This window comes from Stenella coeruleoalba (assembly GCF_951394435.1).
Source record: "Stenella coeruleoalba genome assembly, chromosome: 13".
Classification (NCBI taxonomy): domain Eukaryota; kingdom Metazoa; phylum Chordata; class Mammalia; order Artiodactyla; family Delphinidae; genus Stenella; species Stenella coeruleoalba.
In genome coordinates this window covers 2,931,497-2,948,969 of record NC_137159.1, presented here as the reverse complement: position 1 = coordinate 2,948,969, position 17,473 = coordinate 2,931,497, and the positions used below count along the sequence as shown (strand labels likewise).

The window sequence follows — 17,473 nt, the reverse complement described above, 5'->3', positions numbered from 1 at the left end:
CCAGAGTGACGGCACACCCGAGGCCGCCGCGCCGGACGGGACGTCACTTCCGGGACGCTTCCTCGCGGGGCCTTGTGGGTAGCCGGCCGGGGTCTCCTGGCGACGATGATGGCGGGGGATGTGGGCGGTCGCAGCTGCCCCGATTCGGAGCTGTTGCTGCACCCGGAGCTGCTGTCCCAGGAGTTCCTTCTTCTCACCTTGGAGCAGGTGCGGCGCGCCGGGGCGGGCGGGCCTGCTTGGGGGAGGCGCTGGGACTTGAGCTCGCCCCGGGGAGTCCTCGGCGGCGCCGGACACACCCGCCGCCGGCACGCCGGCACGCCTGCCGCCAGGTCGAGCTTCTCTCCGCCCCGCTCGGGCCGGCCGGGTCTCCTCACTACCCTGTCCGGGAGAGAGACGTCCTCAGAATATCAGGAACTCCCGGGAGTTAGGACTTACGTTTTTGGGTCCTGGTGACTCGGAAAGGGGAGTCCAGGCGACCCCCGCGGCCTGGATGTAAACAAGAGCCTCCGAAGAGAGGGGCTGGGGTAGGTCGTAGAAGAACGGAAAAGACGGCTGGCGGTCCCCGACTGCCAGGGCTGGAGGGCATCGGAGAAATCGACTGTTCTCCACTCTCACTGCGTTCAAAGATGGGGAAACTGAGTCCCAGAGAAGTGGCATCACTTCTGTGAGGTCACACCGTTGGTAGATGGTGCAGACAGGCGAACTGGCTCTCAGTGCAGCGTTTGCTCTTTTTCAGCTGGTGTGGCCTTTGATAGCAGAAGAGAAATAAGACCAAAGAAGTGATGAGTTTTGTTCAAAGTGGTAGAGAATTACCGAAAGCTTTTGAAGGGGTTTAAGTAGCATGTTTTGTTGTTTTCCTTGTGTTTTTTTCCTCCCTCGGTACTGTTGCTCTGGTTTCCTCAAGCTCCCCTGCTAAGTAGATTATTTTAGGGATGTCAGTTACCTTTCTTACCTGTGGTTCTCAAACTTTTTAGGTAGGTCACAGTCACCCCGGAGCTTGTGAAAGCACAGACTGCTGGGCTTCATATCCAGAGTTTCAGATTCAGTAGTTTGGGGTGTGGCCTGGAAGTTGCCATTTTTAACGAGTTCTTGCTGCTGGTCCAGAGACCACAGTTTGAGAATCACTGTCCTGGGGCAGTGCTTCCCTAACTAAGGTGTTTATGGATTCCGTAGGAATGTTGTCCAAGAGACGCCCTAGCGTTTCCCCGTTCTTCTGAGTGAGTACAGGTGACACTTGATAATAAAGAATGGTCCAGTATGAGAGATAAAAGAAGTAAAATTTGTGCTTTTAAATTTTGAAGAACAAAAGGAAAGGGGATCAATTTATCAGAGGGCAGATTGGATTTGTTTTGTCAGTTCTAAGCACAAACGTTTCCACGCCTTTCTGAATTGTTGAGCCCACAATCTCCTTTCCATCTTATTTTCCTTCCTAAATCCAACTCTATCCGTAACTGCTCCTATGTGTCTGCTGTATGTTTTCTGTTGAGAATGAATCGGAAAGTGAGGTGATGCAGAGAGGGATAGTTGGACGATGACTGGGAGCCATTGAAAGGACTGGTACAGACATGAGGGGCCGCTTGTTCTAGTGTGTGCTGTTATCAGGACCATCATCAGTAAGGGGAATGCAGCTTCCATCCGCAGAGCCATTGAAGTCTGGGTGGTGAACTTCAGTTTAAGAAGCACTATTAGGGAAACATGGGGAATAATATACAGGGTGAGACCTCCAGCCCGCTAATCTGATCATGATAGTAACACTCTAGATAACTTTTTGACAGGATGTAGTAATTGTTATCATTGTTTGTTTTCTTTTGTCTGGTCTCCCCAGAAAGTCCCTCATTTTCAGTTTTGTTCATAGATTAAGATGCTGCTACTGGAAATGGTCTTTATGCCTCCTGTGTGGGCTGAGCAGTGTGGACAGCTGTCCTTGTCGCACTGAGGACATATGACCGCTGTCTTTAAGATGAAGCTGAACCAAAACTTTGAAGAGCTTAGTGTCTCTGTAATACTGTTTCTTGCAGTATCATATAGAATGTTAGGCATATGTCTAAACGTGAAAATGGTTTTATACTTGTAATTTAAGCAGTCGTGTTTTACCCTGTTAGGTGGGCAGTTGGTTAGTTATTAAAATGAGAGGTGGTGTTTTGAAATTACTTTTGTTTCCTTTTTTACAGAAGAACATAACTGTTGAAAATGACATGAGAGTAAACAAAGACAGTCTGACCGATCTTTATGTTCAGCATGCAATACCACTGCCTCAGAGAGATTTGCCAAAGAATAGATGGGGGAAGGTGATGGAAAAGAAAAGAGACCAACATGAGATAAAAAATGAGACGAAAAGGTACTTTTCCGTCGTTCTGGTTACCGTCTTATCTTATATGACTAAACAATTTTGCTTTTCTTTTTTCCCCAGATAAACTTAGCTAAACAATATTGACTCAGCGACTGTTTATTGAGTACCAGGTACTGTGCTGTAGCCTGAATAAAACTGACAGAATTCCTTGCTCATATTTTAATTGGGAGAAACACAATAAAAAAGTTAAGTAAAATACAAGGTATGCTACATTGTGGTAAATGCTAAGGGAGAAGTGAAACAGGGAAAGGGATGACAATTTACCTAAAGTGGCCAGGAACAACTTCACTGAGAAGTGACATTTCAGTAGAGAGACCTGTAGAAAGTGGAGGGCAAGCCAGCGTCCCAGGCCGAACCTGAGAACCTGGTCAGGAGTGTGTCCACACGATGTGCCAGGAACAGCCCAGAGGCCATCAGGCTGGGCAGGGAGAATCAAGGGCAGAGCAGGGAAGGAGGTGCACAGGGGTGAGTGCAGGAGGTGGTCAGTCGTAAGAACCTTGGCTTTGCTCTGAGATGAGAGCCATCGGAGAATTTTGAGCAGAGTGATGACACCATCTGATGTACATTTTAAGAGGTTTACTTTGGCTGCTGTACTGAGAAATGATTTAAGGTTGGGGGAGGGGAATAGGGAAACCACTTAAGGGGTTGTGCTGTAATCCTAGCAGCAGATGGCAGTGACTTTGACTGAAGTAGTGGACTTGGTAAGAAGCGGTTGGGGTCTGGATGTGTTTTGGAGGCAGAGCCAATAAGATTTGTTGAATTGTCAGAAAAAAGTGGAGTCAGATAAGACTCTGAGGTCTTCGAATAAAATAGAAATGAAGAGATGGTCGTGTAGCTTCAGGTATACTATTTTAAAGTTTTAAATTCCAGAAAATTTTTCATAAAACCACAAGCAAATGAATTTCCTTTTATAAAGAAAGTTACATTTAACTAATCAGTGTAGCTGGTTAGTGAGGACCAAGTATCCTAAGATCCCTAAATGGGCTAATTATTTCTTTTCTTGTGTCTGTTTATCACAAGTGGGTGCTATTGATTAATTGCTGAATTTCTTTTCAGAGCCTTACTATCACAGGCAGTGCACTAGAGAAAGTGGGGGAAGATGGAGTGAGAGGGCTGGGTGAGGAGAGCGCGGGCTCTGAGTTAGTGGCTTTAATCTCTAGGTACAAAGAAAAATTCATGACTGATAGGGAGATCGCTCCCCAAGTCTGAGAATAGTTGAAGAACGTAACGTGTGCTCATCTGCGTATAGTCTTTTGGAGAACAGATGTGTGTGCAGTGTCACTGTTGGTCAGGAGCACATTCAGTTCAGGGTGAGCATCACTTTAACTCCGTGGTTACAGGCCGTGTATTAGTGTTAACTGTTGTAAACCTGTGAATTATGCCGTGTATACCTTTAATTTATTTTTGCTGACTCTTGTTAAGAAAGTATTTTCTTCTTGACCTGCACATTCAGGCACATGGTCGTAAGCAAAGCTTTCAATACTATTATGTTTTACTTCCTATGGTAATCCCTCTTAATTCCTCTATATCATTTTGGAAAGGGTCTTTGACTGTTTGTAAACATCACAGTTTGACTCTCAAATCAGAGCATTAAAGCTGGAAGGATCTAAGAGACCATCAGGCCTTTTTGAATTGCTGATGCTTTTCCCGGAGGAGCTGAGCTCCAGAGGGGCTCCGGTGTCCCCCAGGGCACACCACGCAGGCCCGGCTCTCGCTGCAGCGCTTCTCCAGCTTCAGCGTGGTCCTGAGTCTTAGGCCGGCCTCTCCCCAGCCGGAGTGTCCTGCCCTCAGTCCTGCTGTCTGTTCCCCTCTGAGGTGGCAGTGGGTGGACATTGAGCTTGTTTTTCATCTTCTACCAAATGGTGTTCACTGGTGACCTAAGAATTGGTGAGTCTGGCCAGTCACCTAGGATCTGGGTAAAATGCAGATTCTGCATCGGTGCAGGTCACAGCCCAGGTGCTGCATTTCTTTTGAGCTCCGAGATGGTGCTGAAGCTGCTGGCCCCTGAGCAGCAGAGCTGAAGTGCTCTTCCTGATGACTCAAGTTCTTTTACCATGTTTATTTTAAATAAACAGATCATTTGAGGTATAATTAATAATGAACAAATGAATGCTTTTATTATTCATCTTTATGATTAAGAGTGGAAGTTAGGTTTTCGGAAGCTAAATGTGAAGACCTGCCAAGTTATAAACTTAAAATTATACAAATGTTACAGTTACAGTTAGTTTAGAAGATGCCGTGGCTTTAAAGACCTTTAATGAATGGAGTAGGATGTCCTGTCCCGTTGTTTGTAGACTGCCATTATGGTAGTTTAGTATAGTTTTATAATCTGTTTCCTTTCTAAATAATCATTGATACATGGGTAAGATAACCCTATCAATAGGATGGTGATTTTTAAAAATTAAAAAAAAAATTTTTTTGTTACTAGGAAATCCTGTTTTAAGTTTTGGGGTTAGTTGGTGGATTGATGCTTTAAAAATAACTATGTACACATGAAAGGTAACTTTAAATTTTTGTCAATAAATATTTTAAACTTAAAAGCACTGGAAAATTATCATTTCACTTAAACTAATCATAGAAAACTGCATTTCTTGTAGTCCTATTTCCAGTAGTCCTACTTAGAATAGATTAGTCTTATCAATAAATCTTTTTTGGTCATTGTTTTACCTTTGAGTCCCAGGGAACTGGTTTGCTGTCCAGAGGGTATTTTTCATGACACATCTCTCCGATTTCAGGAGTAGCACTGCAGACGGGTTTCGGAAAAGACCCCTCATCGTGTTTGACGGGAGTTCAACAAGTACAAGCATAAAAGTGAAGAAGACGGAGAACGGAGACAATGACCGACTCAAGTCCCGGCCTCAGGCCGGTGCTACCAGTAATGCCTTTCGAAAATTGTCAGATTCCTCTTCAGGTGTTTCACCCCTAATTTTGTCTTCCAATTTGCCTACGAACAATAGAATGGAACACAGTAATAATGACACTAAACAGAACCATGACTTAACACATAGGAAAAGTCCTTCCGGCCCTGTGAAGTCGCCGCCTCTGTCGCCTGTAGGCAGTACTCCGGTGAAGTTAAAGCGCGCCGCTCCCAGGGAGGAGGCCGAGGCCGAGGCCGCGGTGAGTGTGGACAGGACGTGTAATCGTTCTCCAGCCCGGCAGTGATCCGGCTCACTTGTGCACCTCATTTCTCGTGTGTTTGAGTCCTGGACTCCATGATGATAAGCTAATGTTTCTTAAAGTGCACTCAGTTTATTTCTGCTTAAAATGTGTAAAGAGAATGTCTCTTAGGCCGTTTTCCTAGATTTTCCTCACTTAGATCCTTTAACTATCTTGGAACTAAAAGAGAGAAATAGTCCTTTGTTAGCAAGGCTTAGAACATTAACTCAGTTGCCCAGGGTCGCACATTTATTAAGTAGCATTTTAGAGCTTGACCTTAAGTCTGTTTTGCACTTACCTTGAAATCACACCAGCATCTCTAGGAGTTACCCCTTGCCTCCTCCACCCCTCACACGTGCCTGTCTTTAGAAGGCTGGAGTCTCCTCTGTTGCGCTCTAGTAGACTTAGCATTTGGATGCCTGGATTTCGTACGGCAGATTGCTGTAGTTACCGTGGTTTATTTTGAGTTTAATTATGAGATTTTACATATCTATATATATTTGATCTTCCCATAGTCTTCTCAGAAAAGTGATTTCACTTTTAAACATGCAGCAGTTTTATAGCTTTTATTCCTTATTTTAGTTCATTCAGGCTGGTATAACAAAAAATACCATTGACTGGTGGCTCAAGCAATAAACACTTATTTCCTACAGTTCTGGAGGCTGGAAGTCCAAAATCAAGGTGCTGGCAGATTCAGTGTCTGGTAGGGCCCACTTCCTGGTTCAGAGTCAGCTGCTTTTCACTGTGTCCTCACATGGCAGAAGGGGCAGGGGAGCTCTCTGGGGTCCCTTATGGGGGCACTAAACCCCTTCATGAGGCTCCACCCTCATGACATAAGCGCCTCCCAAAGGCCGCGCCTCCCAAAGACCCCGCCTCCCAAAGGCCCCGCCTCCAGGTACCATCACATGGGGGATTAGGTTTCAGCACAATTCTGAGGGGACACAAACATTCCATCCATAGCATTCCTGTAAGTATACTTTGGCTTTATTATCATCTTCAAGTTGTGTGTCAAAGGGAGCAAAACTCTGAGTGGTTCAGACCTTCTAAAATAGCAGACCTGGGGCTTCCCTGGTGGCGCAGTGGTTAAGAATCCGCCTGCCAATGCAGGGGACACGGGTTCAAGCCCTGGTCCAGGAAGATCCCACATGCTGTGGAGCAACAAAGCCCGTGCACCACAACTACTGAGCCTGCGCTCTAGAGCCTGCGAGCATTAACTACTGAAGCCCATGTGCCTAGAGCCCGTGCTCCGCAACAAGAGAAGCCACCACAATGAGAAGCCTGCGCACTGCAACGAAGAGTAGCCCCCGCTTGCCGCATCTAGGGAAAGCCCGCGCACAGCAACGAAGACCCAACGCAGCCAAGAATTAAATTAATTAATTAATTAAAAAAAAAATCTAAAATAGCAGACCCTGGAGAAAGAAAGCTGCTCTGTATCTGAACCGCCCCAAGTTCTCGTGTTAGTTCTTCACTGACTCCTTCCAGCAACCCTGTGAAGGAGGTGCAATAGCTTTTCCCCTTTCACAGATGAGGGCAAAGAAGCTTAAATAACCTAAATGACCTTGTCCAGGTTCCAGAGTCAGTAAGTGGCCAGCCTGCAGTTTGAATCCAGGTCTGTGTGGCCTCAGCGGACGCACTCCTGACGGCACCGTGCTGCCTCTGCCCTCACCCGTCACTCCTGTGGGGTGAGCGGGACAAGCAGTCCAGACCGTGAATATTGGGATAAGAGTGAGCTTCGAGGAGTTTTTCCCCAGTCTCTTGGAAAGCATTTTTCTATCCAGAAAGCTTTTACTGTTTCAGAGGTGTGATTTTTTTCTCTTTTAAATCTTGTATTAAAGTCTTAGATTGTGAGGTTGGGAGGAGATGGGCTCGGCAGGGAGGAAGCAGGTTGGGAGCAGTCAGTGGTTCTCAACTCCGCATGTGCCTGAGGTCACCTCGAGGGGCTTCCAGAAAACCTGGCCAGAGCCGGAGCCTCGTCCCAGCCCCCTCCCGTGGCCGCTGACTGAGTCGGTTCTGCGATAGGGCCCAGGCCTGGGCATGTTGGTTAGTTGGTCAACTTTACCGTGGGTGAGTCTGCAGGGTAAACATCTGAGAACCACAGCTGGCAAAACGGGAGCCCGGGGCTTGCCTTATTTCCTCACCTTCCCCACCAGGTGGCAGCAGTGCCCCACCGTTTCTGCCTCAGTGGTCAAGCTTGGTGGTTTAAAATGTGCCTTTTGGGTATTCTCTGACATTTCTGCAAGTGTAAACTGACTTCTTCTCATGTCTTTTCAGAATAACCTGAAGCCCCCAGAAGCAAAGAGGAAGATACAGCATGTTACGTGGCCGTGAAGGAAAGTTTCCAAAAACGTAAATATAACTGTAACTGTAGTTTTTCAAACAAGTTCACATTTACTGACAGTATTTACAGAGATCCTGATTATTGTGGAATTTTCTTAAGAGGTTTAAATTAGGTTCAAAAAAATAAAGTCCTTTCCTTTCCTTTTTCCCTCCTTTTCCTTCCTTTGGGGGGAAGAAATCTTGCCTTTCATGCTCCAATTAGGAAACAATCTTTTTAAACAAATGATTTAGTATAAATCATTTATATTGGCCCTACTCAATTAGCTGCAAGTCTGGTATAAAGCATTTGATGAATTTTAGGAATTAGTCGCATTAGTCTCTTTTGGTCTTTGGGGAAATTTGAGGTTTTTTAAACTCGGATATTTTAGAAGTTCACAATTTTCATTTCTTTTCCCAAGCAAAAGAAAATAACAATTCATTGCAATATTCTAGTGAATTCTGCCAGACTCCTCCGCAAGGTTCCCCGTGGAAAGCTGTCCAGATATACAGATAAAATGGCTGTTCTTTAAGTGCTCATGTTGCCTCTTTCCCTAAAAATCAGAAGGGGAACCAGTGCTTGCTATCGCTCCTTCCCTCTAATTGTGAATTGACTTCTTGTGAGTAGACCGGCCCAGCCCTTGGACGCTCCTGTCATGTGGCAGCCCTGCCCCTCTTCTCGCGGTGGCTCTGACCTCCCTCTCAGCTCCTGTATCACTCTCTCCTGGGAGCTTAATCTTTTCCAAATGAGGCCGACTTCAAACTCTTCAGGGGAAGTAATCACTTTAGAGGTGGTACCTGATGACAGAAAGCTTACAGGATAGGAAGGGTGGGTAGAATTCTAGAACCTGAGAATCCAGGAAGCCTGGCAGTGAGGGGAACTCAGCGCGTGTGCAGTCTGCAGAAGGGGGTTTGCTGAGTCGGAGGTCACGAGAGAGCAGCGTGGGGGCAGGGCCCGGCACCCGCGGAGGCACTGCTGAGGTTTCGTTGGTGTTAAGTGGTGTCACTCCAGTTGTGTAGCAGAAGTCAGGTTCACGAGTTCTGGTGTCCACTTGCTGCTGTGTATTTCTAACCAAGGCCAAGGGTACTTTATACTCTTCCCTCGTACGACTGATCTCCGAATGGGGTTTGCCTTTCAACACTTTTTAGAGCAATCCATTCCTTTTTTGATATGTTAAAACAAGCATTTTAGTTCAGCTGTTGAATAGCCTTACAAAAAATTAATTCAGCCTTGCAGGTAAGTACTGTACTAAAACTTTAACCCTACAGTTTTTAGCCTTTCTGCCTTTATCCAGACTATAAATCCATACCGGTAAGACGAAAATGAAAGACACTGAGTGTGGCATAAGTTGTTAATGTTATGCTAAATTGTTAAATGTTTGGTTGTCTGCAGGGCTGATATTTGGAATATTGTTGAAGGACAGCCATAATCCTATACACAGCTGTGTGTTAAGGGAGCTTTTAAAAGTGCAGATTTCAGGGTAGAATGACAAAGTATATTCTACATTCTGTTGTCTCTTCTGCTTCCATCTGCATTTCTCTCTTAGTTAAGAGAGAGTTAGCCATTTGACAGTTTTAAGTCAGTGGAAACTTGTTTTTAGTTACTCAATAAAATTAATTTTTAATTTGTATATTTAACTTACAGAGTAGGTTGGTAATAACAGCTGAACTGTGTAACATTGTTGCTTCAAATTGAAGTTTATATTATGAACATTCAGAATCAGTGCTCATATAGCAGCATATTAGTGAGCTATTTTGAGTTTGAAAAGTGGAGAAGCCTCAGCCCTGTGCCGTGTGTCACGTACACTGACATCCGAGCGCTAGGCCTCCTCGCAGTGCGCGGACGCAGCTCCGTGGGCCACGGTAGGGATCCGAGGTGGTGCTCTGTGGGCTTTAGAGCTTCCACGGCCTTGGTGTGAACGGCGCACACCTGGACCCCCCCTCGCTCCCTAGTGTGGGCTCATCTGGTGGCTTGGAGCCCTTCCTGGGGTCAGCGAAGGGCAGTCGGTCGAGTCAGGTGGCTCCCAGGGAATAGGCATGTGTCCACTTCCTGCCCTTAGCAGCTGGTCCTGTTCTTCCCCCCCCCCCCACTTTGTTCTCTGTTTTCCTTTCTCTTACTCTCCCCTCCCCCACAGCTCACTTTCTCTGCTCCTTCTCCGTCACCCTGCAGACCCTGAGCTCCAGGCTTAGGTTTACAAGTTGTGTTGCTCGGCCCGCTTATCGCTGGGGCCGGGGCTAGGCGAGCGCCGTGCTTCTTGAGGACCGCAGACGCTGCTGCGGGGGTCTGCGAGTCTCAGGGCCCTGCGGCACCGGGCGCTGAATTGCCGCAGCGGCTCTGGAGGCGGGGTGGTTTACCAGGGCGGCTGCCAGGCGCTCTGCAAGGCTGGCTCAACTACTGCGGGGAGGCTGTGGTATTTCTGCTAGTATTAAAATTCTTCATGATTGCAGTTATTGTTTGAAAGAGTGTTTTGGTTAACTTAAGTTTTGAGAGGTGATGCTAAAACTGATCTAGAGACTCATTTAATAGCAACAACCTGTTAAAAACTTACATTAAGTGAAACTGCCAGTGGATTAAATCATATGTATGTAAGAGCTTCCTTTGTTTACTACTGTGGGACCTCAGTAGTTCTGAGGCTCCAGAACGGTCACGGCGTTTGTAAGTGTTGTGCTCTTTCCATTAAATGCCTGTGCAGGTTTTGTAATTCGGTACAGAAAGGTTAACCTTGTAATGTACATTTTTGTATGTAAAAAGTCTTTTAAGGAGCCTTATCCTTATTTAAATAAAAGGAATAAAATTATTGAGTAGGTTTCTCATTCACAAAAAAATAAAATGGAAACACACTCTGTAGTGATTTGATCTCTTTCCATTTCACTAAACTATGTCAAAAAGTGTTGTTTATTCTTTACAGTACAGCCTTCTGTGCCCAGGTCAGTGGGGCTCAGCCCTGGTGCCAATAGTCCAGCCGCGTCTTGGGCCTGCGGGAGGCGCTGGGTCGCCAGGGCAGCCTGCTGTACGGGAGGCCTCCTGCGCGACTGACTCGCTGGCGGCCACTGCACTTCGTGGGGTGGAGACACAGTCCCCCGGACCTGTCCTGTGCAAGCTTTCCTACCAGGGGGGCACTGGCCAGAGGTTCGGTCGGGGGGTTATTTGTGTTGGGAGTGATCTTGAAAAGGTTAATGTTTTTAACTGGTATCTTAAAGTTGGAGACTGAAGCTCTAAATTAACTAATTAACTTGGAAAAGCCTCCGGTAACTTTAATACCTCGAACTTAAAAGTAGATCTTTCATTTTTTGTCTGGACAGAAGAGACGAAAAAATCTCATTTCCATTTAGATAGTTTTTTACTAAAGTGCCCTTTGCTGGCTCACGTGCTCGGTGCTGTGGCGCTGAACTCGGTTGTCTTCCCTACTGAGGCAGGAGAGTTAAAGACGTGCGTTAGCAAGTTCCTGCTCAGTGAATGACGGGAAGAAAATCAGTCATGAAACAGTTGAGGGATGGGGGGAGGGCGAGGAGTGGTTAGGGAGGGCCTCCGAGAAGAGATGATGCTTTAGGGAAGGCGGTTTTGGAAAGCTTTCCGGAAGAGCTTCCTGTTGGCGGTGGGTTTTAAAGGGCTGCATGGTCTTTGTTGCTTCTCCCGTCGAAGGCGGAGTCCGTGTCCCCTGCTGGGTGTGGCCTGGCCTGGTAGTTTGTGTTGATCAAACTGGTGCTTCTCACTCGTGGAGCCCTGCAGCAGCCGTGGGAAAAGGCTGTGGGAGAAACGTGTCCCAGCCAGCAGCCAGCACTAACCCCCAGACCTGGGACCGCTCGTCACCCTTCCCCACTTGCTGCCAGGTGAGAGCAGCCCAGGCAGCTGACTCGGAGCCATGAGGGAGCAGAGTGAGGGGTGTACAAAGCCACCAGGTGTTGGAGTGCTTTGCTCCTGGCCCTGGATAACTCAGATGCCAGCCAGGGGCAGAGTGGAGCCCTGAGGCTGGACAGGATTTCACGGCAGAAAGGCTGGTGTGGCTAGGATCAGTGAGAGACTTGGGACGCTAGTATGAAATGACCCCAAAGCAGGGGGCCAGGAGCCAGGTTACACAGGACTTAAACGGGCCGTGTAAGGACTTCGGATTTGATTCTAAGAGCAATTGGAAGCTCTTTGTTAACTGTGTTCAGACTTAACCAAGCGTTCAGTTTAATCAGAAGACTGAAATAAGACTAGTTCAATAAGTATATATAATAGCCCTAAACATTTTTTTATCTAGTAAAATTATCTAAGTTTTTGTTTTAGCATATTTGAATTAAAATATTCATTTTAAAAATATGGCTAATAGAGCTTCCGTGGTGGCGCAGTGGTTGAGTCTGCCTGCCGATGCAGGGGACATGGGTTCGTGCCCCGGTCTGGGAAGATCCCAAATGCCGCGGAGCGGCTGGGCCCGTGAGCCATGGCCGCTGAGCCTGCGCGTCCAGAGCCTGTGCTCCGCAATGGGAGAGGCCACAGCAGTGAGAGGCCTGTGTACTGCAAAAAAAAAAAAAAAAAAAAAAAAAAAATGACTTAAGTACAGAAACTAAAAAGTGTAACACGTTTAAAATTTTTTTATTTTGATTGAGATATCATAAAATACTATGACTTTTAAAAGTCTTATACAGCTCAGTGAATCTACATATATATGTATTTATGAATATATGTATATAAAAAAACACTGTCCAGATCAAGATACAGAGCAAGGTTGGCAAACTTTCTGTAAAGGGTCAGATAGTAAAAATTTTAGGCCTTGTGGGCCATGCAGTACATAGATGAATGGCCATGGCTGTGTTCCAGTATAAATTTTTAAGAAAACAGGTGGTAGGCAGGATTTAGCCTGTGGGCCAACGATACACAGAACGTTTCTTCTAATTTGATAAAAGTCTTGCTTAATGTAAAGGATTATCAAAGAACTGTATTATTTTAGAGCCAGTCAGAAATATTGTGCATTGCAGTGATTCCACTGATAGAGGGTGGGTGGGTAGGTGCGGGGTAGGCAGAGGCAGGTGTTGTGTGTGGTGGGACCAGAGGCGGGTGTGGCAGCTCAAGCCGTGGTTCGCGTTCCACATGTTTCCTTTTATCTTTGGCTTTCAGCGTTTAGACTGTGATGTGTCTGATGGATCTCTCTGCATTTTTCCTGCTTTGAGTTTGTCATGCTTTGTGGATGTGTTTTTATTTTATTTTTTTGGCTGTTCCCCAACCAGGGATCTTACAGCGTGCCGGATCTTAGTTCCCCAACCAGGGATCAGACCTGTGCCCCCTGCAGTGGAAGTGCAGAGTCCCAACCACTGGACCACCAGGGAAGTCCTGGATGTGTATTTTTAGATGAATGTTTTTAATTGAACTGGGGGGAAGTTTCTGGCCATTAATTCTTAACCATTTTTTCTGTCCCTTTTCTCTCTCTCCCTGGTGTTCCCATTATGCATATGTTGCTTCATTTAGTGATGTCCACATTTCTCTGTTCATTTTCCTTTATTCTCTGTTTTTCAGTTTCATAATCTTTGTTGATCCATCTTGAAGTTCACTGATTTTTTATCTTCTCCCAAGTCAAATCTACTATTGACCCCTCTAGTGAATTTCTTCATTCTGGCTAATATACTTTTCCACTACAGAATTTCCACTTGATTCTTTTTTTTTTTTTTTTTTTGCGGTACACGGGCCTCTCACTGTTGTGGCCTCTCCTGTTACGGAGCACAGGCTCCGGACGTGCAGGCTCAGCGGCCATGGCTTACGGGCCCAGCCGCTCCGCGGCATGTGGGATCTTCCCGGACCGGGGCGTGAACCCGTGTCCCCTGCATCGGCAGGCAGACTCTCAACCACTGTGCCACCAGGGAAGCCGTCCACTTGATTCTTTTCTATCATGTTTATTCGTTTTTGGTTATTCCCTGTCTGATGAGTGATTGTTCCCACGCACATTCCTTCAATTCTGTAAATGTGGTTTCCTTTAGTTCTTTGAGCATGTTTTTTTCGTTTTTTTTTTTGGTTTTTTTGGTTTTTTTGGTTTTTTGTCTGTGATGGGTCTTCATTTCTGTGCAAGGGCTTTCTCCAGTTGCGGCGAGCAGGGGCTACTCTTCATTGCGGTGCGCAGGCTTCTCATTGTGGTGGCTTCTCTTGTTGTGGAGCACAGGCTCTAGGCACACGGGCTTCCGTAGTTGTGGCACGAGGGCTCAGTAGTTGTGGCTCGTGGGCTCTAGAGCACAGGCTCAGTAGTTGTGGCACACAGGATTAGTTACTCTGCAGCATGTGGGATCTTCCTGGACCAGGGATCGAACCTGTGTCCCCTGCATCAGCAGGCGGATTCTTAACCACTGCGCCATCAGGGAAGTCCCTCTTTGAACGTGTTTATAACACACGTTCAGCAGTGTTTGGTTGGAGGATCTGTGTAAGCACCTTGAGCTAGTTAAGACCTCTGCTCTTTGCTGAGGAGCTCGTGTGGCTTGGAGAATGCTTTCAAGTCTGTTCACGTCCCACTCTGACTGCTCTTGAGTGGGTGGGTGCAGACCAGTCCATGCCCACAGTCTCCTGGCCTAAGTGGGAGCCCAGGACAGCTCTTCTCAGCTCTTTCCCCAGTTCTTTCAGTTAAACTTCAGACCTGCCTGCCGTTTGGCTTTTTGCTGTTCGTATCATGGAGCCACCAGCCCCCTCTTGACTGCTCGCCACCAAGGTCTCTGTTGTTTTTGACAGTCCCCTCCGGCAGATTTCTCCATTCTTGGTACGAAATAGTGCCCTCCTGCAGAGGTTCACAGAGCTGCCAGTTCACAGAGCCTGCCTCCCCCCTGGGGCTGGACAGTGTTGGCTTCTCCTAGAGTTAACACTCCTTCTCCCAGGTAGGTGCTGGGGAAGTGTCGGGGTGGGGGGACTGGTAGCCCCTGGTCTTCTCAGACTGCCCCTCTGGATGTGGAACCTCCACCGCATGAGAGGTTGGGGCCCCGGAATTCTCAGCCTGTCACCCCTGGGGCAGAGCCCTCAACCATAGGAGCCCTTCCCTTCCGGGCAGCACTAACCTGGAGCAGGGCTTCTGTCACGTGACACTGGGGAGCGGGGGTAGGGTGGGATCAGCTGGGGCTCAAATGCCACAGACTTCACTGGTCTCGTTAACATGCAGTCGAGTTTCCTGAATAAATGTTTCTCTATGTGCTGTATGCTAGGAACATTTTCAGAGACTTTACGTTATTTAGTTTGTATACAGTTTCCCCAGCTAAAGGGTTGTTCCACTGGGCAGAGGGTCAGCTGAGCCCAGCTGACCTGGGCTGACGGTGGTGCACACCACCATCCAGAAGTTCCTCCTCAAAGAAGTCAGTTCTTTGAGGCTTGGCTGGGCTGTTTGGATTCTGGTGGTTCAGCCAGCAATTTGTAGGGATTTCACACACATAACTTGGGGCTCTCTTTTCTAGAATTTTCCATCTCACTTTCCAGAGGCTGTTGGTCCCAAACTCTGGCCTCTGGTTCTTCAAGCTGGTGAGGCTGCAGGTTTTCTAACAGAGCTGTAGCTGCCCTGTGGGGCCTGCCCTGACCTAAAAGCCATAAGAATGGGAAACCTACCGGTTGTCCTCTTCTTCCAGGGCCCACGCCCCTCCAGAGTCCTCCTGCTGTGGGTCATGCTCCAGTGTTCTCAAATTTTTAAAAATATTCTGTCCAGAGTGGTTCTAACCTGTGGGAAGATTATCCCAATAGGAGCTACTTACTAGACGTGGAACTCTCCTAACCGTTAATTTAAGGTTGGGTAATTTAACGCTGGCTGTCTAGTGTGCCCGTGGCTATCATGAGGGGCAGGTAAGACGTTCCATCACAAGATGTAGAAGGCTTTTACTGTTCTAAACACAGTTTGCTATTTTTATTTTCAAAAGCACATCTGCAAGAATGCTTTTACTTTTGTATCGTAAAGTAGAAGCAGCTGGCAAAACAAGTCACAAGGGATGGTGGGCGGTATTCGTCTTAAGCAAAGCCTCCAGCTGACTGTCCATCCAGAGGCCTGTCTCAGCCATGATCAAGGCTTTCCCGCACTGACCAGTGCTCAGGTCAAGAAACTGACTTCACGCATGCTCTGCACAGACGGGACTTGATTTCTACCAGATTTTTCTGTTGCAGAGCTTATCATTTTATCATATTGCATTGTCTTAGAAAACTGAAGACAGAAAGTCACAACTGTTACTGTAAACAGAGAAGCATGCAATGCCCTACCTCATAAATTGGCTCAGTGCTTCCCAACTGTAAACTGCTCTTTCCCAGACGAGTTTACAGACTACTGCCAGGCTAGGGGCGCTGAGTGTTAATCTATTTTTTACTTTTATTTGCATTTATTTCTTATGGCATTTATTCCTGGGCCATACGCTTTTGTCACTTCCGTTTCTTCTGGGATACCTTTTTCTCCTGTGCAGCCGCCTCTTCTGCTTTAGGGACAATCTACCCTTTTTCAGTGAGGCTCGTCCCCTGTGGCAGGGAGAGCTCATGTATGGGTTGAGCCCACCGTGAGCTCTGGAAGTCCTGCGCCACATCTTGGGGGCTTTGTTCACCTGGACGTGGTCAGTGACCAGAGAATCTACATCCAAGCCCTTAGGTTCAGCATTCCTTTCTGCGTTTTTGAGCAAGTGCAGTAAGAATTCAGCACTCTTTTTGGGCCACCGTTTGGCCTGGGCACACCTACCAGCTCCACCATCGTAACGACGGAATGGCACACGTTGCTTCTGTCAGGTGACATCCTTCAGATATTTTGGTGGTTTTTTGGATGTGCCTACCTTAACGGCCTGGGCAGTTTCACGTGCGTTCTTAAAGTGAACATGAAGATTTGAACCTCTTGATTTGCACAATTTTATGGGGTTTTCTGGGTCAAGTGAGTAGCGAACCGTTTTTAGAGGTTTACCGGAAAAGAGTGTTATTCTGATGGCAGCGATCCTCTCTCTCTTTACTGTCTTTCTTTTCAGAAACACTCGCTGAAGTCTCCCAGGATGCCCTCAGTTGCCCGGGTGTTGATAACTACACGGGCGACCAAGATGTCATTTCCGGCCTCGAGGGGCCTGTGTGCCTCTGCACCCCTCCATTTACGGAGGAGAAGGCAGGCCACTGTCAGGTCCGGACCCATGATGATGGGAGGGCCCCGAGCTCTGTCCAGAAAAGTGACCCCATGCTGCCTGTGAGGCCGTTAGCCCACGTGCAGGGCCTGTGTCACTGCATCAAAGGCAGAGCACTGAATTCCAAGAGAAAGAAATTCCAACTGAGACTTTCTCTTAAATAAAAGGTGTGATGCCGTTTCAGTCGACACCCACCCAGCCCGCCAGAGTGATGAGTGGCACCCGCAGGAAAGTGTTATTCGTCCTCAGAACCTGAATGCTGCATCACCACTTCACACACTGCGCCTGGCAAAAGATTTTGCTCTGGGTAACTTTATTGTAAGCCATATAATCTTGCTTCGGGCCCCGCACGACAGGAAGTTACACTGTTGTACATACCAACTCTTCATTACCGTACGTAGCTTGGAAATGTTCAAGTTCGTGACACATTAATTGCACTGAAAAATTAAATATGCAGTGAAAGAAAAGCGTTTATAAAGGTATCACTCAAAAGGATTTTTACACTTTGATTGGCCTCGCCTGATTACAAAAACTCAAAACCCTCTTCCCGCCTCAGGCTTCCATGGCTTTTCTCCTTCTCTA

At 47.0% G+C, this 17,473-nt stretch overlaps 1 protein-coding gene across 2 annotated transcripts; it reads left to right on the top strand.

The window, feature by feature from the left end:
• The first annotated feature begins 79 nt into the window (after positions 1-79).
• On the top strand, positions 80-17,349 carry LOC307195807 (ashwin). 2 transcript variants are annotated; one of them, XM_079940295.1, is made up of 5 exons: positions 80-207; positions 2,172-2,338; positions 5,086-5,467; positions 7,778-7,852; positions 16,745-17,349. In XM_079940295.1, exons 1-4 carry the CDS (start codon positions 106-108, stop codon positions 7,832-7,834), a joined length of 708 nt encoding a protein of 235 aa, XP_079796421.1. In that variant the 5' UTR covers positions 80-105; the 3' UTR covers positions 7,835-7,852; positions 16,745-17,349. The 2 variants fall into 2 exon arrangements, with proteins under 2 accessions (XP_079796421.1, XP_079796420.1); XM_079940294.1 differs by lacking the exon at positions 16,745-17,349 and having other exon boundaries at positions 7,778-10,973.
• The last annotated feature ends 124 nt before the right edge of the window (positions 17,350-17,473 follow it).

Bases quoted from the DNA above. Each gene is read 5' to 3' on its own strand.
- LOC307195807 (XM_079940295.1), top strand. From the start codon at position 106: ATGATGGCGGGGGATGTGGGCGGTCGCAGCTGCCCCGATTCGGAGCTG. The intron at 2,339-5,085 runs GTACTTTTCCGT...CTCCGATTTCAG, and splicing joins ATAAAAAATGAGACGAAAAG to GAGTAGCACTGCAGACGGGT. The intron at 5,468-7,777 runs GTGAGTGTGGAC...ATGTCTTTTCAG, and splicing joins AGGCCGAGGCCGAGGCCGCG to AATAACCTGAAGCCCCCAGA.